At 24.4% G+C, this 22,455-nt stretch overlaps 2 protein-coding genes across 2 annotated transcripts; both read right to left on the reverse strand.

The window, feature by feature from the left end:
- Positions 1-1,341: 1,341 nt before the first annotated feature.
- LOC145843164 (tetraspanin-15-like) lies at positions 1,342-12,167 on the reverse strand. Its single transcript, XM_082950626.1, has 6 exons — positions 12,057-12,167; positions 10,308-10,493; positions 6,341-6,436; positions 3,708-3,878; positions 2,180-2,296; positions 1,342-1,476 (listed from the first exon to the last, which is right to left on the reverse strand). The coding sequence occupies exons 1-6, from the start codon at positions 12,165-12,167 to the stop codon at positions 1,342-1,344; spliced, it is 816 nt and encodes a 271-aa protein (XP_082806752.1).
- A 4,039-nt stretch (positions 12,168-16,206) lies between these two features.
- Positions 16,207-21,720, reverse strand: LOC145843165 (carboxypeptidase O-like). Its single transcript, XM_082950627.1, has 9 exons — positions 21,712-21,720; positions 21,176-21,274; positions 20,672-20,785; positions 19,583-19,682; positions 19,042-19,106; positions 18,406-18,543; positions 18,035-18,122; positions 17,588-17,708; positions 16,207-16,294 (listed from the first exon to the last, which is right to left on the reverse strand). Exons 1-9 carry the CDS (start codon positions 21,718-21,720, stop codon positions 16,207-16,209), a joined length of 822 nt encoding a protein of 273 aa, XP_082806753.1.
- Positions 21,721-22,455: the final 735 nt, after the last annotated feature.

A 22,455-nucleotide genomic window follows, 5' to 3' on the forward strand; every position in this document is an offset into this window, starting at 1 on the left:
TAATATGTATTTGTTGAATTCTGAGTAATTATAATTATAATACTTTTACAGTACTGAATAAAAAAAAGTATTTTGTCCTTTTCAAAAATTATTATAGCTGAAAAGTAATATAAGCAAAGTTTTTATAACTTTTGGAAAGTTGAGCGACTTTAAAGAGTGTAATAACTAAGTTAAAAACATAAAAAATATACTTTATTACAAATAAGAATTCAATACATTTAAGTTGTCATTTTCTTTTTCTATTGTAACAAAATAATCATAACTATTTTTCTAAACAATTATAAAAAGTATGACTTATAATTAAAATCTTGTTGCTTTAAGAAAAAGTAATTTTATGTAGAATTTTATTACAAAAGTGTTAACAAAGATTGTGAAAACTGGAAGCAAGTTTTACTTCAAATCGTAAGTATGTATTCTGCCAAGGATTTACTAAATCTTTATTAAATCTAAACCGTTAAATAATAAGGAGAATCTTTTTTTTTTATCTTACAATCAATTGACATTTCATATAAATAAATAAAACTGTTAAGGCATATTTTTAACCGAAAACAAGTACTAAAAAATAAAGTCAAACTTGCTTTAAATAATTTAATATAATATATTAACATAAACTTTAAAATCAGGTCTTTTTAATTAAAAAGTATACATTTGTCTAAAATATGTCACTCAACTAAACAGTAATTTTCAAATATAACAAAACACTTGAAGTTTTTATTACTAAATAAGTAAAAATTTTCTTTATGCATGTTTTTTATATCATTAGTTTTAAAGTAAAACCTTTGCAAAAAAAATAAAATCACATTCTCTAAAATTCACAATTTATGTAAAAAAAATTTCCATAGGTGAATAACTTGGTTGAACGTTTTTTAGAACCAGCTGCTATACAACATTTTAATAAACTAAAATTAATAATTTTATTAGCTTAGTAAACCATTTTTGTAAACTAATCATTAATTAAAAAATTAAACAAACTTTTTCAAGGTAAGTAAAATTTATATTCAAGCAGAATAAAACATTTAAAAAAAAAAAAACGTTTGCATAGACTAGATAGCTGGGCACATAAATATCAACAACTACGAATGTATTTAATAATTAGGTACAAATTATACAGTAAAACACATTGAAACAAATTGAAAAAAATATATCTAAAAGTTTGAAACCATCGAAAATTACAAATTTATACAATAATAATGTAGAAATTATACAGTATATAACATTGAAACAAAACAAAGTAAAAAATTAAAACCATGAAAATTAATAGCGCTAGCTGTTGTAAAATTAGTCATACTAAAGTGAACATTATTTCTTCATAAGTAATATTACCCCTGTAACTTTTAAAACTCACAATTCAATAACTTCATCTCTGTTTAGCAAATAAATCTGTTCACTCTTTAATCTCGCTTCTTCTTCAAGAAGAAATTCAATAACTTCGTGTAAAACGAGTCTGTACGATAAACACAACCATATTCCTGTTACCTGAAATAAACTGAACATTAATAATTTTAAGTACTTGTTGTTTGATAAAAATAAATTCTTGAAAAAAATTTTTAATTTTGAAATGATAATTTTGCGCGCAAATTTTATAAATATGAAGTGTTTAGTTTAACTGTACCAATGAACTAGTTTTATAATTTAGAAAATACCTTTTAAACATTACATTAACTTAACAAAATAAGTTAAATTTGAAATAAAATTCATTTTAATTTAATTTTTTTGTCAAATATTATAGTTTAAAGTTATGGAATATTTAAGGTTCTCGAATTAATCATAATAAAATAAAAAAATTAATACTTTTTTTTTATTTAATTTTCTCTGCTTAAGTACAAAACTAAACAATTTAACATAGAAAATACTGTTTTAAATTGATAAGCATTCAAATTAAAACAAATACACTAATAAACAACAAAAGGTATTTTTTGTCTTGGGATAGTACTGTTTAAGACATAACAAAACTTTACTGGCTTTTAAATTTCGCTAAAAACTTTTAAAAGTATTATATGATAACAAGTATTTAAAAACTTATTTTGATCATAGAATACTTAAAAAATTTTCAACTCTTAAACTTGACGATAGACTTGAACTAGTTTTTGCTCTAGTTTAGTACGTTTTAATTCCAAAGCTCACAAAATTTATAACAATTCTTAAAACATAATGCACAAAAACATTTATTCTGACTTACTTGAGGCAGCAGAACACCGATTAAAATGGCGCCGAAAATGTCCAAGTTGGTCCACAAATAATCGAGTACCCCATCAATGCAACCTTTCGTGTATACCAACTCTGTTGCTTCTACTATCTGAAGTATTAATACAGTTACAATTTTTATTAAGTGGAAAATAAGAGTTTTAAAGATTTTTGATACTAAATTCTATTACTTATTTAAAACCAATTGCTTCTAACATCTTTTTATTTTTTGTTAACAAATAGTTATATATATATCAGGGTTCGTGCGCGAAAGTTTTTTCATTTAGCCTGACTGAGAACAATTTAGCCTGACATTTTTTCAAAGTAAGGAAAATCCCCTTTAGAAGTCAATTTAGGTATTGGTAACTACTTGATTACTACTATTGTAGTCTCTGACTTGAACCAGCTTTATCTCAAAAATATTTTGAGCATTAAAAATCTGCAAAAAGCAACTCATAGCTTAATTACAACTCAATAAAATAAGGCCAAATTGTAAAAATGGTGATTTGACCCCCTTATACCCCGTGCATTGTCGTGTTTTATTAAAATTTAAAATGAACGCTTACACGAGTATTAAGTATTAAAATAAGCAAAAATGTTTATTATAGTATTTTGACTAATACTTAAAGTGATACATAATTATAGATCCTAAAATCTAAAAAAATACAGTGATTGTTGACGTCGTATCGGATTTAAAAAGTTTACACTTAAATAAAAAAAAACCCTTAATGTTTTGTTCTTGTAAAGAAAAATTAATTATACCTAAAATTTGTAATCCCACAAAACTTAGTACTTATATCTTAAAGCTAAGTTTTAGTGTTGTGAATATCTCTTACAACTTTAAACTAACAGTAAAACAAATAAATAAACTGCTAAGAGTTTTAATCTAAAAAGTATTTGGTATAGTGCCTTTAAATTAGAAATTAAAACAGTGCAACTAACTAAGCTCTGAAAAACATAGCTGACGTAAACAAATTCAAACAAACAGCTAAGTTGTTGAACTAAATTGTAATGTTAAACTGTATTTTTTTATGAAGTTTCATAATTATGACGTATATAATCTACTCAAAACAAAATAATGAAGATTCTTAAAACCTTTTTAGATATTCAACAAAAAGTCTTAAGCATTTATATTTACAAATATTGACTGATTTTGTCTTTAATACCTAAATCTTTGTTTAGAAATATATTCACATTTCAATTTGATCATAAATATATTTCTCGATTTTTTCTAATCAAAAATTTTCAAGCATTTGAACTGAGAAAAACTGAGATTCTCAAACTTTAAAATAAAAAAACTGATTTAGCCTGAAGTTTTTCAACTTATTTCAAAAAAACTGATTTAGCCTGACTTAGCCTGACGCGCACGAACCCTGATATATACTTTTAAATATAAAAGATAGAAAACTAAAAAACTCATAATTTAAAATAAATCAATAAAAATTTTGGAAACTTTATGTAAATAAACTTTAAACTAAAATAATTTTTTAGCCTCCTGCCATAAAATAACACTAATTGTAAACTTCCATCTCCATGGTTCCGTACCCGCACATGGTGTTGATGTTTATGCTGCCACCTGGTGTTCGTATACAGCAGGTGTATGGCACGCCGCAAGCGGTGGGACCCGGGAAAGTGCAGTTGTGGTAAGGGTTGACCGCCCAGTCCTTGAAGTATATGCCCCCGCAACACTGGAACTGTCGAGGAAAATTGTGTTTAAGCTGAACACGCAATGTAATATGAGTTAAAAATGTTTAAAAGATGCTAATAATAACAAAACGTTTGCTAGGTTATTTAAAACAATTCCACAGTAGATGTGAGCCTAATAATCAACGCTAGATCTATGAGAAAGAGGAAAATAGTATTTAAGTTAAACAATACGAATACAATTGTTATAAATAACACTAGTTTTTGATGTACAAAAAAAGTTGAGAAAACGGAAACTAAATTTTAATTCTTTGTTTTTACTACAAGTTAGTAGGTTTTTGGTCAGATTATAAAAATCAAAATCTTTGAGACCAGTATAAAGTAGTTCTAGCTCAATCACAAGTAAAATAAAATTTTTAGATTGGTGAAAAAGTTTTTGTAGAATTTTCGTTAAATGGATGTTCTATTTATTTGAAAGTCTATGATAAAATAATTATTAACTCATAAGTGGTGTTAAATTCATTTTATCAACAAAATAATGCTAAAGAAAATTAAAATACTGCAAGTATACATACTACTACGTGATTTTACATAACGTAATATTGAAAAACTTTTTATGTTACTCTTATGACTCTTAATAAATCAATATAAATATATTTATACAGAAAAATTAACTGAGTCTATTTTTACTGTGTTCACTTAAAGGGCATTAATAGTTTGTTGTAAAATGAAATGTTAAAAATAAACAGTACATGTGTTCCATTTACCTTAATGCTATAAACCTTCAACTGTTTAAGTTTCAAAATGATAAACAAATGATAAACCTTCTCTTAAAGTTCAGTAAAATACAAAATTTATACTTTGTAGTCACTTATTTATAGTTTGGTAATAGTGATTCTTTGTTTCTAACACAGTGTAATTTTTGCACTAATTGCGTTTTATACAGCGTTTCATAAATACGTCATAATGTTTTTTTTGATCAATATCATATCAATCATTTCGAAATTCAAACAGCTGAAGATTATAGCATTAAGCTATGTAAAACATATGTATTGTTTATTTTGGACATTACAATTAACTATATATATTGTTTCTAAATTTTAGGTTAATGCATTTAATGCATTTATTTAATATTCAAGTATCGCCAGAATACAACTCAAAAAGACAGCAAGAATTAGTTAAAGTTATTTTTTTTATTTACAAAACTATTAAGTATTTAAAACAAACAATAGTAGAATAACTAATTTATGTATCAATAAATTTTTTTTATTAAAAGTACTTAGTCTCCATATTTTTTATCACATTACAATGTTTAAAACAAAAATAGAGAACATAGTTACTTTAATAATTTAAAGGCTTTAAAAAAAAGCACTTATAAATTAGAAAAATTAACTTAGTCAATTTACACTGAGCACACTAAACGGGCTTTAACAATTTATTGCAAAATGTAAAGTTCAAAATAAACAGTACATATGTTTCATATAGCTTAATGCTATAATGGTCAGCTGCTGACATATGAAAAAGCTTTTGTTAAAGTTCAATAAATTTTAAAACATCAAATTTTGTAGTCTTTTGTATGAATTTTTGCAATTTTAGATGTACATTTCTGACTAAGTAGAATTTTTGTAAAAATTACGTTCTGTACAATTTCATAGTTACGCATCAAATTTTTTTTAGTGTACTTTTGCTATTCATTTCAAAATTTATACAGAGTATATATATACTAAATTTTGTGTATATTGTAAATATATTGTACGTAATGTAAAATTGTATCTAAGGCGGTTAGTAAATTTAAACATTAAAATTAAAAAATATATATTTTCACTTTTAGAGTTTTTAAAAGTTTTTTAAATCTCAATACAAATAAGTTTTTTTATAAAAATATACACATCTTATAAAACTTTTGCTTTTTATAAATCAGTGGAACTAAAAAATTATATATATTTTACTTTAAAAATACTACAAAATATGTACTTCTCGAACATTTTTTGACAGTTTAAAAGGGTGTAAATTATTACTTAATAATGAATTAGTACAAATAAGTACGTAGAGTAAATTAATTTTAAGAAGATTTGTAAGTAGAAATACCGTAAGAATATAACAATAAGTTTTTAAAATGATATTAATCAACATCCTTCATTAAAGTTTATAGTTGTGGATAGATGCATTTAATGTAAAGTTAATTTAGATTCAGTTTAAATTAAGATCAAATTAAGTGACTACTTTGAAAACGGTTATTAAATATACGAAAATACTGAAAAATAAGTCAATAAACGAGATATATTTCAAGCTATTCTCATTAATATATATCAGTTTATTAAATTGTGTGTCCTGATTTTCTTATTATGTAGTTACTAGTCGGTAATGATTGAATATACAAAATTTCAAAAAAAAACTCTTTCATATAATTATAGTTAAAAAGGAACTTAACTTTATTGACTTGTAACGATAAAGTTAGACGCAGTTATATAAAAAAAATCAAAATAAATTAATTTTTAAACTCATAGCTTACTTCTTCTTGAACATAATCAACAAAATTTTTGAGGTCGAGGTCGTCATAATAAGTTACCAATCCTTTTGTTATAAACTTGTTAGTGAATTCCTTCGCCTGTGTGGATAGTTAATATTTGTCTAATTTAAAGACTTTGCAAACTTTGATACTTTCTTAAAGCGGATGCATTTATTTTTTAAATATTTTTAAACATCAAGAAAAAAGTTCAACCATTGGTAGAGGGCTATAAATATGGGTCAATTAGAGACAAGTAAACTAATTATATTTGCTATTTACTACTGATAAGTTCTCTTAAGTATCAAAAGTATTTAAGAAAATGAAACTTACTTATCAAAATTAAAAAGAAAAAAAATATTGCTGCTTACACAGTAACCTGCCGCATAAGTTTGCACTGCCGGTTGGACTTTTTAGCCAAAAAACGCAGTGTTTAAGATGCAATTTTTAGTTAGAAATAAAAAACAAACCTCAAAGTAGTAATATGAAAGTATTACAATTTGAAATAAATTATACTGTATAAACTTAAATTATGTAATAATTGAAAAAAAAAAGTTATGAACTTACAAACTGGACATCATATCCAATATTTAACAATAACAGTGCAATTTAAAATTGCATACCTCATGATAAAAACAAAAAAGTATAAAAAATTGTAGCTAAAACTCATACCAACGAAATTAATGGACAATGCAATTAACATTTGGATACCCCATGACTGCAACATAAATGTAAAAAGCGTATAAAAAGCGATAATTATGAATATAAGTATATATTAAGCTTAATGTAGGTCAGTTTTAGAGTAGAAGTTTTAGACTTTGTACCTAAAAATCAATACTTTCGTAAACAAATATTATTTATGTAATGTTCTAAATTAAAATAAAACCTTTTTTATATAAAAAAAATTATCAACTTAAAATTAATTTTTTTCAGTGAAACTATCATCCTACTATAAATATAAATTACTGACTACATGTTTAATTTTTATTGACTTTTGTTTTTAATTACATCATAAAACATTATCTAAGAATAGTTATACATTGAAAATTTTCTAACCTTGCAAATTACTTTTTTAGAATTGTTGATCACTGAATTAAAGTCACATCTGCTATCCATTGCTTCTTTGTAATAAAAATTATAAAGTTGTAAGTACATGATAACTACAACAACTTAAACAAGAATTAATTAAATAAACTAGCTTGCTAATAGTTAAGTTTTAAACTAATTGAAAAATATTGATCATTATATAGTTTTTTGAAGCCAAGTTCAAAAGAAAATTAGATTTATTAATTCTAAAATAAAAAATAATAAGTTTAAAATTTAACTAATCAACTTGAAAACAATTTTTAAGTATGTTGCTATATAAAAAAAAATCAAATAAAATCTTAATTACACGCAGAAAAAGAAAATTAAATGGAATTATAGTTTGCAAACACTGTTATAATTTAAAAACAAAATACTTAACACTAACTTTGCAAATTATTAAATGTAATCACAAATAAAATGCTCTTTTTTAGCAAAACTATAGTAGTGTTTTATTGAATTAAGCAAAATACTGTTCAAAACTAAGAAGTTTATACAGTTTTAAAATTGGAAGTTTAATAATTGTTGCTTAGATTATTTTTATTCCGGGCTAATTAAAGTATTATTTGTTATGTAGCCATTAAACTGTAGCTTAAATTAGTTTTACAAAGAAATGTATACCTGTTGTGCAAATTAAATAAACAAAATATTTTTTTATCATATAATTAATCTCAAAAATCAGGACAGGTCAGTCTTGCACAAGTTGCCAATTTTGCACGGCGTCACTTTTGCACAGGTCGCCAATTTTGCACGGTATACAGTTTTGCACTGGTTTTAATTTTATACAGATGTCATTTTTGCACAAATCGTCATTTTTGCACTTTTCATTTGTTGAAGTCACCACTACAACTGTCAACTTACGCTCACCAAGTCGGCAGAAGAAACCGCTTATTGACCAAGGATAAGGGTTAGGGGTAACAGCAACAGTAAAAAAGTGTTAAAAACAAAAAAACAATAAAAATTATGCTGTGCTAAATTGATGCCATGCAAAAGTGGCTGCTCGTAAAAAAGTGACAAAGTGCACAAGTGACCCCGCGTACAAAAGTGACCCTTTGTGTAAAAGTGTCCCTTCATGAATTTCTGACACCTAACCCTCAAAAATATGTATCGCCATGCTAATGATGAAGATTCATTAACTAAAAGTCTTAGTATATCTTAAGTAAATAAACTTAATAGCCTTAGTCAAAGAAATTTGAAACTACTGATAATACTTTAAAAACTGATTTACTAATGTACATATTACTTTATTCCTAAAAAAATTATATCAAATTTACTTTTACTGTTTGCACAAATCTGATAAATAAAATAGCTTTGTTTTAATACATACCTACTATTAATAGACAAAAAGTTTACAGTAGAAATAAAAAGTTTTTGATAGTCGAGTTTACAAATTTTTATTATGTAATGCTTGCCTATTATTAAAATAAAAAAATAATAATTTCAGTTAATCAAAATTAAGGTTAAGAATGTTACATTTTAAAAAGTTTAAGTTTTATCTTGTTTTCATTGAAGTATTTTTACTTTTACAATAAAAATGTTTTATATTTTTGTCAAGAACAGTGTATATCATTTGCTTGAACAAATGAGGTTTCTGATTATTACTAATCCTAACCAAATTTTATCATATTATATTTAACTAATCAAATTATACTGTTATGATATTCAGTTATCAATTAAACAGAACAAAAGTAAAAAATATAAAGGTGTAATATATTAATAGTCATTGCAAAACTAATCTAAAACTTTTTAAGTAAACAAACTAAATACTAACATAAGGCTTTGCAAGGAAAGCTATGATGGCACCACTGATTTCCAGAAGGACACACAGAGTCACACTGACTGTAAACTGTAAGAAATAAAATATATATAACTAAATTTGTAGTGAAAAAAAAAGTTCACTATCTTTAAAACAGTAGAAATAACATTAAAACACAGGTTTTAAAAATAGCAACAATATTTACAACTAAAGTAATACTTGATGTGAAAAATGATTTATCAGAAACACCACATAACATAATGTTTAGTAAGGGACTAGCAAATAAATTCAGCCTTTCAAAATAATAAATCTCTTTCTGGAACTTATCATAGTTTAAAAATAAAATTTGGAAAACAACTAAAAAGTTTCTTTGTAGAATATTCTAAGCAAGAGTTGGTTTTTAGGTTGTAAGTCATCTGTTGAATATTTGTTTTAACTTCATGATTATATTACAATGTCAAAGTTTGCTTTTTAAAAATTTTTTAATACAAATAACTGCAAAAAGCTGCTAACAAATCAGTTAAAGTAACAAAAGACTACATCAGGGGTAGTTGATAATCTCTTGCCTGCCACATAGTTTCTAGAAAACAGAAATTCTTATTAAAAGGTTATTCCAAGCAAATTTTATTTTAGAATATTTTTTATTTGATTTCTTTTAGTTATGTTTTTTAACAAAAACAGCTGAGTTAAATTTTTATGTTTGTTTGATATGCTTACTAGGAAAGTTACCCACTCCTAGAATATAGACTATAAGTTTTAAAAATTCATCATAAAATGGTTATTACTATTATGAATTTACCTATTAGAACATACTTATTTGAAAATTAATATAACATTAGCTATATTTGTATGAAATCTATTTTGTTAACTTCAGTTTTATTTTTAAAATATAGTATTTATTAATTAACTAGATGTTAAAACAAAGTGGTAAATTAGATAGTAGTAATTCAAGTTTTTTTTTTTCATAATTAAAGTTTGAACAATTATAAGTTCATTTTGAAACCTTCAAGATAGTATGAGGTCTCTGGTTTGAATTATTTTTTTTTGATAAGATTAGTAAGTGTTAAACTAGCTTATTAATATTTCTGTTGTTTTTAAGCATACAAGTTTTTGATTAAAATGTAAACAACTAACAATTTTAAGCATGAACGTGTTGTCTCTCAGCGCTCCGATGAAACCAGGGAACGAAAAGACAAGCATGATACTCCCAATCACCAGCAAGAAGATAGAAGGAGTCACAAGGAAGTGCTCTTGCTCAGTGAAGTTCGATCTCATGTATTCTGCGTAACAACCCAACCCTATGATGAACACACTCAACATCTGTGAACAATACTTTAACTTAAAATTGCAAAGAACAAGAAAAGACTTTACAAAATAAAACTTAAATTAAAAATGTGTTATAATACTCTGATAAAACTATGTGTAAAAAGTATAAATTAATGCTTTGATTATTGGAAGTTTTAAACACAACAGCTAAATTAAAGGTTTATGAAGCTTAAAACTAGAGACTGTATTTTAAATTTTAATAAATATTTTAAACTACTTAAAAATAATTGTAAAGATATTTCTTAGATTTATGAACTACAAATATTAAACTGAGCGGTAAACACTTGAGAAAAAACTTAAAGACAAACTATTAAGTACGTAAAAAAACATTTGGTCTATTTGTTAGTTAGACAAGTGTAACTGAAAGAAAGTGATTGTTATTACTAGTATTAATATCCCCATTAGGGTGCATATGTTGGCTCTAAAAAAATAAAATTTTAGAATTTTGCTTAGTCCATTTTTTTTGTAGTCGGGAAATCACAAAAATAGACAGCTCAAAAAAACTAGCTTCCTAGCTTTATGCCTGTTGGAGCTAATTACTTTTGAAAACTTTGCTTTATATCAGTATATTTAAATAAAAAAAAAAACGATTCACTATAATCTATTTTCTCCTACATTTTTTGAGATAATTATCTCAAACTGTTAGGAAATGTTTCATGCCTTCTTTAGAAAATTCTGTTGAAATATTTTTTTTAATAAAAAATAAAAGTTTTACAGAAAAAAAAATATTTTTTATTTATTTTTTAATTCTATTTAACTTTATTTCGACAGAATTTTCAAAGAATGGCAAGAAAAATTTCCTAAACGTTTGAGATAGGAAGCTAGGAATCTAATTTTTTTATGCTGCCTATTTTTGTGGTTTCCACCTACAAAAAAATGGACTAAGCAAAACTGCAAGGTTGGGGCAACAGATGCACCATATATCCCATAGACTTAGTAAAATTAAAACTTTCTCTAGTTAGACTCTAAGGCTAAATTTTAAGTAGATCTGCTTTTAATAATATGACAACTAAAACTACCACTTTTTTGCACCATGAGTTTATCAATATTAAATTTACAGAAGCTAGTACAAATCTTCAATTAAAAATCAATATTTATTAAAACTTTTACATACTTTGAAAATATTTATATACTCATTTGGAATGCTTGATGCATACATCAATAAAGTAGTTTTTTTACGACTTGATTTTTGTTTATATAACCATTAACTATTTGTAGTCATGAAAATTATGTATGCAAATAAGAAAATAATTTTATAAACAAATGAAATTTCTATTAACAACCTATAAAACTTTACTTAGTTACTTTTTTGTTTATACTTAATTTCAAAACCAATAAAACAACTTAAAAAAAGTTATATATTTTTAAAATATACATTATCAAAAAGTATTTTTTTAAATATACTGAAAAGAATAAAATTATACATAAAAATAAACAGAAAAGTTTACAACTTAAGCTGAAAAAAATAGACTGTTTTTTTTATTTACTTTTACTTATATAAAAGAAAAAATAATGTTATTAACTTCTTCAAAAATAGTTTAAATAAAAAAAACTCACCATAAACAAAAAGTTGTATACAAGCATTGAAGCTTTGAGCATATCATAAGCATACTGCAAGTTTACTGAACACAGCATGCAACATAAAGTTTTTCTCTCAGATAATTTCATTTTTAATTGAAATTTAAGTGTCTAAAACTTTAACTTTATTCTAGGACTGAAGAAGTTGAAAAAGTTTTATATGAAATATTATCCTGGACATTAACTAATTTTAAGTATATTATTAAAATATAACATTATAACATATTCATTATTAGTCTCAAATTTAGAAAGCTTTATAATACCAGGGTGGCCACTGGGCTTGTAGAAACATATCCAAGGTTTACTGATTTTTATCCAATTTTTATAAGTACTAGTTTTCTTTTTTTATTTTGATAGTCATTTAAATTTAAAGTAAAATGTTTTAAAAAGTATAAAATTATTTAAAATATACTGTAGTGCTCAATTAAGTATTATAGTAAATAAAATTCTGAGAAATTTTCGATATTTAAAAATAAAAACTATTTCTTAAACTGAAACTTTTTGATTTACAATCAAAGTTCTTTAAAATTTCAGTCTTAATTTCATAATTTTTGTTCAAACTTCAGTTTTATCACGCTTCTGGGTAAAGTAGTCACCTTAGTACACAGATGAGTTTAAAATTTCAATACTTATTATTTTATGATTTTTATGATCAATTTAAAAATCATAGTTAAATATTAAATTCAATAAACCAATCTCCAGTATAAACTCAGTTAAGTATTATTATTTAAAATTTAGTTATACTATATTTTATTGTGAATTAAAATAATTTTTACAAGTAGTGCTTCTACTAAAATAATAAAAATCCAGGCTTTAAAGTTTATTAGCCTATTCAGGGTGGCCACTAGTTTTTGAGAAACTTCTTCCTGGTTTTGAAAGTACACCTTTTCTGGTTCTATTTTTAGTTTTAAGTTAAGTTTGAGGTCAAAAACTGTGTTAAGTAGTACAGTGCTTATTCACTTAAACAGACATGAAGGGCAAGATTTTTCTGTAAACATGTCCAAATTAGTAAAAAAAATATTTATTTTGTAATTAATATAACTGATGAATATTATGCAATGAATTATAAATAATAAAAGTGTTATGGTAAAAACAAAAATTTATTATGAATCATAAACGATAAAATGATAAATAGTAAAGTCTAAAGTTAGGTTTATTTTATTCATAACTTTTTTAAGGTAGAAAAACATCAGACTTATTAACCATCTACATTCTACAACAATGTATGTTTTTTGAAGGTTAAGCAAGTAAATTTGTTCATTTTAAATTCCACCTACCCTAACTTTTAATAAATCTTTCAATAGTTTTTAATATAAGCCTAGATATTTTAAAACTCAAAAACATATGTGCTTGATGTAGAAAATAATTTAATTTTCTTCTCGATTGAAACTGTTTGGACAAGTGAAGTCTGGATTAGTGAATAAGCACTGTACTCTAAAGTGTAGATACTGTTAAGCTGCTTAAAATGTATTTAGAAAGAATTTGGTGATGAAAAAAAAATATTTTATATTTATTGTGTCGAATAAAAATTATGCAATTTCACATGTAAAATTGTTTTAAATCCCTGGTTTATTCGGGTTTTTTAGTGGTTTTTTGTTTGAAATTCCAGGTTTGTTTAGCCTGAATTGTCAAATTTTAGATTTTTTAAGGATTCCAGGTTAAGTGGCCACCCTGACTTATTGCATCATTTTTTAATCTATTTTAAGAACACTTTGAAAGCTTTTAAATAAGAAGAGTCTTGGTAATTTGGATTACTTTATTATTTTACATAGGGGTCCTCATGACTACTTTTAAAACAAGAATCAATAAATAAATGTTGCAAGATCAGACCGTTGTTCAACCTTTATACAAAATGAATATTTAGTGCTATCTTAGAATCAACAAGGGAAGAACTTTAAAACTATACTTTAAACTTTATGTCTATAAAATATTATAAAAAATATTTTTGTTATAATCATTTCTATTAAGCTTAATTTTGTAAATTTACTTTGAAATTAAAATCAAAAACTTGAATTTAAAAAAGTAGACAGTAGAAGAAAAGTTAATCATAAAATATCAAAACACTTGGAGCTAAACAAACTGATACTAATTATAATATAATAGAATATCTAGCCCTAACTTTCAAAAATCTTGAAAACATCCAAAGTTAGCAAAAGTCAATCTGCTACTTTAGATAAGTTAAACTAGCCTGAGTCAAAACTCTATTGTTACAGTGCATTAAAAACTGACCATGTTATTTCAACTATTTTCATTCAGTTTACAATCATTAAACTTTTTTTTTTTTTTCTACATTTATGTGGACTTGAACATATATAGCCAGTTACACAACACTAGTATAAAGTTTAAATGCCAACTTAAACTGTAAATTGAGATGATGCTAAAATTCTGTAATTTTAGCCTTGTTAGTAACAAGTATTTTTTTAATTAACACTTAAAATTTGAGGTAAAAATTTCAATATCATTATAGTATTGCTGATAACTAACGGTTTATAATCAGCTGTTTATTAACTACAAGAATAGGAATTTAAAAGTGTTAAAAGTATTTAAAACATAACAATATTAAAAGTTTTAAAACCTTATGTAGTGTTAACAATAATATACTACATATCCAGCTTAAATGTTCAAGATTTTGGTTTAACACAAATTTGTTACTACAACGTCATTTAAAAATTTAATTATTAAATTAAGTGCAAATAATTATTTCAGAAGTCAGAAATTATTACTATTTCATTTTGTATTTACTTTATCAATAAGATTGTTATGCAGCAACAGAAGTATTGTGGGGGAAAAACCTGTCTAAAAAAACAGATTAATTTATGATAGGAACAGTAAAAATATTGTTTTATTTGCACAAATAATTAACATTTAATAATTGAACATTTAATTAAACATTATTTGACATTAAAATAAATTCTTTCAAACAGTATAAACAAGACTCAATATTTAGAACAAATTTGTTCTAAATATTGAGTCTTGTTTATACTGTTTGAAAGAATTTATTTTAATGTCAAATAATGTTTAATTAAATGTTCAATTAGTAAAAATATTCTTTCTAGTCCAGTTTAAAATTCAATCGAAAGATATTCAAGCATTGAAAGAACAAAGTAAACTTTTTAGATTTAATTTAATACTTTATCTTAGTTTTATGAGAAATAAAAATTTATTTATACAAATTACTTATATTTTAGACTTCAAACAAGTTGAAGCAATAGTTTTGATTAGTTTAAGCATTTATAATTTTTTTTTAAATACTTTACGTAACAAGTTATATGACAACTATTTATTAATCTTTAATCTATTTATTAATATCGTGACAAAGTGTATGAATTTCTTTACTAAACATTTGTTTAAAGCTGAGTTTTACATTTTTTTATGTTATAAACACTCAATACGTTTTTAAGCTAAAGTCGTTAAGTGTCTAGCTAGCCTTTGCAAATAAGTTTAAAAAAGCAAAAGTTTTAAAGAATTTAATCTAATAAATCTTGATAATCTTAGCTCTGATTAATAAGAACATTTAGATAAAAGTACCACAACTCATTTGAAATTATTCTTATTTGCAATTTTTATTTTATTTCTAATTTTATAAATTGTTCTAAGATTGTTTTAAAGTTTTAATAAGGTTTCAAACAAAGTTAACGTATTTTTGTTTGTAGCAATTTTGAAAACTATTTTATATCAATAATGTTGTTAACATTAGCATGTCTATGTTTTAAGCAATAATAGTAAAACTAAACAGCTATCCTTTTCAAAACTGTTTTGATTTACCGTGTATTTCATGTACTTTATTTAAGTTTGTTTAGTTTTAAGTATTTTTGATTAAACTATTTTATTGATGGAAACAAATTGTTTCCAAAAAAAAAATTAATTTAGATTATTTACTCGGATTTTTTTACTTACTAAAATGAGTGCTAACAAAAGTTTGAGTTATTTAATATTTCTTTAATTATTTTAGAGCTTTTCATCTACATTTTTAATTTACTTTATTAGTTTTACTTGATTCGTTTAAACAACAAAAACAATGTCAAATTTAGCTGCATTCACTAACTTTATTTATAACATACGACTCCTGCCAATAAAGTTTTATATTTATTGTTTAGACAAAGTTACCTTAAAAAACTAAAAAATTATTTTAATTAGCTGTACATCCACCATTCACAATATCGATGGCAAGTGACTTTACCGCCGACCAAGCGTCTTTCTTTGCTTTGGGAATCTCCCTAAAATTAAAAAACACATAAGCTCTCTATAAAATTAAAGCAAAAATGATAACTAAGTAGAAGACTTGTACAATTTTTTTAACAAATTAGTGAAATTCTTAAAAGGTTTCCGAGATTTTTTTAACTTACCATGTTTAAAATTAAAAAAAGATATTATGTAACTTGTTAAACTAATCTTGTATTTTGAAAAAAACTTTGTAAGTTTTGATAGAAAATAATTTTAATATATTGGTTATAAAACTAAGTTTGAGCATTCAACTAAAACTGCTGTCAATTTTACTTAAATTTAATATTATAAAGTATTTTGTAAATAACGAGCCTTTTTAAATAAAGACAAATCTTCTTAATTTTACTTTCTTAATTTTGTTAAACTTAAATATTGTCAATTTTAAATATACAGATGGTTAAAGTGCTAAAAATATAATTTGTAATGTTTGTTACATAATAAAGGTAATACTTTTTACCATTTAGAGTCATTTTATTTTTTATCTCTAAAAATCATGTAATATGGTTATTTAAATGACCAAGTTCGTTTAGATTAAACTAGATGTTATTTGCCATCAGATAAACTAATAAAAAAACTACAATAAGTACATATGAGATATTTTGAAAATGTTTAATAATGTATTGTATTTTATTGAAGTTTTTAAGTTAAGAAAACCTAAATACTTTACTTAAGTACAATATATTTTAAAAGAAAGTGATTCTTAAATAAACTATTTTAGCGGACAAATAAAAAACTTAAGTAAATAGTAGATTCTTATTCTAAATTTTCACTAGAATATAATTTATTTTAAAACTTAAATCACAAATATATACTGACTTTGTAAACAGATAACATTTGCAATAAAAGAAAACTAACTAAAAACATAGAAAACAATTTTATGTATACCACTTGCTTATCCGGCCACACTATTCTGGGCCCTCGCTAATCTGGCTGAACTTAACCGAGAAGTAGACTAAATTAACTTAGCTGAAACAAAAAATCAAAAAAAAGTTTACGGTATGATTTGTTTTGAAATAATTAAATTGAAATTTCAAAGTTTTTTTTGTCTGTTTTAATGCTTTGTTTTTTGAAAAAATAGTTATAAAATACATTAACAGACAATTTAGCTTTTTGTTGTATGCATAGTATAAAACAAATCAAGCATATTGTATAAAAACATAACGATGTCTTTTTCTTATTTGGTCAATAAACAATCCTAATTAAGAAAAAAAACTTGTCCAGCATGGGCGGATTAGCAAGGAGGCACTGTAAAAATACTCAAACTTTATTTTATAATTTACACTCACTCAGTGGACAGATAAAACCCGTTTTCGCCGCCACCAGGGGCGCCCGGGAGCTCGATGACGAAACTGCAGATTATTTTCTTCTCTACGAACAAATAATCCGCCGTCGTTCCCGATGCTTTGTCTGTTTGTATTTTTTTTTAAATTATTTAATAAAAGTATTAATGAGTTTTTACTGATGAGTATTATAACTAATGAGATGTTTTTCAATGGGTTTAAAATTAAGTACTTAATAATGCTACAACTTTATTTCTAATCTACTTATACTTACTCTGAATCGCTTGTAGTGAATACGTTTTGTTTTACATTAAACGCTAATAAAACACTGTACAAATTTTTTTTTTAAATGTCAGTAGAAAAGCTAGCACTTATGCCCTTTAATTTTAAATGAAAATCAGTTGACTAACAATGAATGAATTTTTTTTAACAATAATTAATATATAAACGCACATAGCGCTTTTCCTGATTTCGCAACTTTGTACTTGTGGTTTGCATCTTCTGATTCGATCATCATTGCCATGTTGTTTGCTGCTGATTCCTGGCAACAATTTTTGTTTGAAGGAAAAACACTATAAGATTATAATTTTACAAGCAATAGTTATTTAGTATTGGTTTAAACTTAAACGTATTTTAAGTGTTCACATTATTATTTAAATTAAAACACTGAACTGGTGGTTCTAAAGATGACATCACCGCTTTCTCGTGCTCGTGTCAAATATTTAAAAACAAAGTGAAATCTTTGTTTTTTTTTTTTTATGTTTAAGCATGTTTATATCATACAAGTTAAAATTCAACCAGTTAAGTGTAATTTTCAAGCTCACCGTGATGTTATCGAACTCAGTAACATTATCGGTATAAGACAGCGGAGTCAGAATGAGCTTCCCGTAAGAGTGGAAGTCAACAAAAGCCAAAACGTTGTCCAAATTTTCAAAATAATCCGCCAACGCCTTTGTGCAGTCCTGATAAATATTAGCACTACTATTGAGTTTTATCGAAAAGTTGTATAAATAACAATTTAGCAGAACTCTTGTTAGTAAGTATAAGGTTTGTATATAAGAACCGGCTTTTAGAGGCAAAACAAACAAATTTAAATTTTAGTTATTTTTATTTTAGTTCTAATATAAATCGTTATTTGTTTTTTATTTATAATGTTGTGTTTTTAGAGAAATTTTTTCTTGTTACACAGACTGTAAGGTTTTCTATAAATTTAGCAAACAAACTAGAGTTTTAGTTGTTGTAAATGAAACTTATAAGCTAAGCATTGATAAGTAAGCTTACCTTGATTTATTAAAAACTATAATCATAATTGGTTTAAAAAATGTTTAAAATTACTGCCTAGATCTTTAAAATCAAATAAACTTAGCATGAAATCTTCCGTTTATAGATTTTTTTAAAATTCTATTTAAATAGAATACAATTAAAACCTTAAGTAAACTTTATAAGATATATAAGCTTACTTCGGAAAGTGGTTTGTCTCCCCTGTATGTTTGATAGTCACATTTTTTAGCAGTGGCTTCTTCATCTGTAAGACATTTTTTTTTTGACTAAGTACAATTAAATTACAAAATTCTAACCAAAATTTATTATGCTAATTAAACTGTCTCGTAATGCTTTTTACTTTAAATAGTTATGTTTAAGTTTACATAAAATAGATTTTGCTTTGCGCCACTAACCACGCTCAATAAATATAATAAATATATTTATTTTAAATAACAGAATCAGAGAACCTAAAACAAGTCTAAGAAATGTTATTAACAAAAAAAGATTTTTTGTTCACTCATTTGAAGTTTTTCACAAATGTAACAGTGTAATTTCTTTACATTCATAAATGCAAACAAGCCTATCACTTAATTAAGTAGCAAGCTGTTATTTAACTAACTGAGCTACTACTTAGTTTCAACTACTTAGGCTCTCACCAAAGTTTAAAATGGAAATGTAAAAACGTAATTTATTTTACAATGTAACTTATGATTAGTGTTAATTCTATTTATTACATACTGAGCTGCCACCCAGTGGGAAAATTTCTGTTGGGATCCGCTCCAACGCAGCTCCCCACTCTCGTGTCCGAATGAGTCCTAGTTTTCCTCCACATGCGATCCTGATGAAAAGTTTTATAAATAATAATAATAATAATAATAATAATAATAATAATGATAATAATAATAGTAGTAAAAATAGTAATAATTATAATACTAGTAATAATAATAATAATATTAATAATAAAGATTATGATAATAAACGCATAACGCATATTAGTAAATATTGCAAGTTTGTTTTTAGAAAAGTTTGTTTGAAAAACAGTGTTCCGATTAACGAGCTCAAAAGTATAAAAAAATCTAAACTTCATAAAATAAGTATTACACTATTACTAATTTTTTAGTTGATTGTTTTTTTTTAGGTTGTCTTATAAACAGTGTTTCACTTAAAGAACTTATCTGTAGGAATAACTCTAACTTAAAAAAAGCTTATTTTATTTTCGTTGTAAGTTTTGGTATAAACAAACTATTAGCACTATTCAACTTTAGGTTTACAACATTGTTTTAGGTTTTTTTAGTAAAGATTTTAGAGAAATTAGTTCATATAATGTCATAAGGCTTTTCAACCCTTAATTTTAACTTTTATCTACTGATAAGTTTTAAGTTTTTTAATAATTAAAACCTGTATTATAGTTTAATTTTTTAGGATTGATGTTTTTAAAACTATAGTTTTAGTTAGCAATTCAAAATATTCTTCTACCAAAATAGTCTTATATCATATTATAAGTAAACAAATGCATTTGTTAAAAAAAACTATGGGGTTAAAAAATAATTTTTCAGAATGTCTTTAGGGCTTTAAATATAGATACATTATTTGGTTAAAAAGTTCGTTTTACATATAGATAAGATAATATAATTAAAATCTCAATTGAATAAATTAAACCATAAACAGTAAGCAATAAAGAATCACTATTTCTAAGCAGTTATTAAATATTTGCTTATTGTGTGTTACATGTGACTTAACTACTAAAATTTTGAACTATCTGCATTAAAACTTAATGAAATATTTTTTTATATAAAAAGATGTTGAAAATAAGTAATAAATAAGAACTGTAGTCCAGCTGTACACGTATCCATCCGGATTCATAACCGGAAGAACAATGAAGGTAATTTGATTGAATGTTTGACGAAGTTTGTTGTTAACGTCTCTGTAGACTTCTACCAACTGTAAATTATAAAATAAAATGTACACATTAGTAGCAAGTAAATTTGCTAAACAAATAAGCTGAAACAAAGTAGTAGTATTATTTTTGTATATTACTTATATTATATAAATTAAAGTTAGCCTTATTATTAAAGACTTGACTTACTATACTGATATGTGTTGTAAAACAAGAAAAATGTAAAAAATATGTCCTTTTTTAGTTCTACTAAATAAATATTTTGATAAAAAATAAAAAAACATAGTAAAACTTAGGAAAAAAATATATAATTTTTATTAACAATTAAAACTGAAAGAAGTGCAGGAAAATGTACCATATATTACCAAAATATATATTTATATTTATATTTTAATTTCATTTTTTAATTTTATATTTTATTTAAATAAACAAACATTCTCTATTATTCCAACACACGAGGCAGGTCCAATCCATTCTCTTGCGTGTTGTCCGCAATTAACAAATATTTTCTTGTTAGATTCTTTGTAATTCACCTAAAATTAAAGTTCTGTTTTATTCTTAGTAAACTTATATATAGTGGTATGTAGCTTTTGAAGAATTGTTTCAATTGTTACTGCAGTTTTAAAAACACTTATGACAATCGATCGTGTGTTTATATCTTATCAACATCAAAAGTTTATAAAGTTATTAAATACATCATAATACAGGTAAAGTTCTAAAAATGAAGTTAGTCTAAAATTTAAACTTAAATAACTGCAATAATACACATGACATATTAAGCTGTGCGCTTTTATTTTTGAAAATAAAAGCGCACAGCTTAATATGTCATGTGTATTATTGCAGTTATTTAAGTTTAAATTTTAGACTAACTTCATTTCTAGAACTTTACCTGTATTATGATGTATATAATAACTTTATAAACTTTTGATTTTTTTTTCTATTTGTTAGTAAGAAAAAATAAACTTTATACGTCAACCATAGTTAAACAACAAAAACTTCAATATAGGTAGTTAATTATTTTAACTTTATTCAAACAAATGATGGTTTTCAATTTGATTACTCACAAACTCTTTTTATCCCACACCTTTTTTCAAAAGTTTACTTAAATTTTATAAAAAATTTAAGTTATTAAGTTACCTTAATTGCATTAATTTTTCTGTTTTCATAGGAATAACCTAAAATTTCCTCTTCTAGTAGGTCACTATTTTCATTCATAGCTGTTTCAATTTTTCTTTGTATCTGTAAAAAAATAGTTTTTGATGTTTATGGGTTAAGCTTAAATCTTTTCTTCAGTCTTTAAAAAAGTTATAAAAAGTTTAGCTGTAGCAAAATGTATATATATATTATCAACTTTGTCTTTAATTGTTTTTGTTTTAAAACCAATTAAATCTTAAAATGCAGTTATAGGAATTTCATAAAGGATACTCTTAAATTTTATTATTGTTTTTAAATAGTTTGTCTGTAAAAAAAGATTACCATTATATAATAATTCTAAGTGTGGTTAAAAAATTTTATAAACTTTTATGTTATAATTTATGTTTTGATAACCAAAAAATATTATGGGTCTATTTATAGTAAATAAAACAAAAGGTATATGAAACAACTTTAAAAACAATCCAACCTGTTCAAAAGTATCAAAGTACTCTTTAAACGGAAAATTTCGCCCGTAACGAATTACTGCAGTTCCTAAAGATCTCTTTGTACGCTTGAGTAG

Source organism: Thalia democratica, chromosome 8, assembly GCF_965202585.1.
Source record: "Thalia democratica chromosome 8, ktThaDemo2.hap1.1, whole genome shotgun sequence".
Lineage (NCBI taxonomy): Eukaryota > Metazoa > Chordata > Thaliacea > Salpida > Salpidae > Thalia > Thalia democratica.

Excerpts from the sequence above, each read along its gene's own strand:
- LOC145843164 (XM_082950626.1), bottom strand. The coding sequence starts at position 12,167 with ATGAAATTATCTGAGAGAAAAACTTTATGTTGCATGCTGTGTTCAGTA. Across the intron at positions 6,437-10,307 it reads ACACGTTCATGCTTAAAATT|GCGAAGGAATTCACTAACAA; the intron begins GTTAGTTGTTTA and ends CTATCCACACAG. Across the intron at positions 3,879-6,340 it reads TTGATTATGTTCAAGAAGAA|TTCCAGTGTTGCGGGGGCAT; the intron begins GTAAGCTATGAG and ends TTTCCTCGACAG.
- LOC145843165 (XM_082950627.1), bottom strand. Across the intron at positions 19,107-19,582 it reads TCCCACTGGGTGGCAGCTCA|ATGAAGAAGCCACTGCTAAA; the intron begins GTATGTAATAAA and ends AATGTCTTACAG. Across the intron at positions 18,123-18,405 it reads CTGAGTTCGATAACATCACG|GAATCAGCAGCAAACAACAT; the intron begins GTGAGCTTGAAA and ends AATTGTTGCCAG.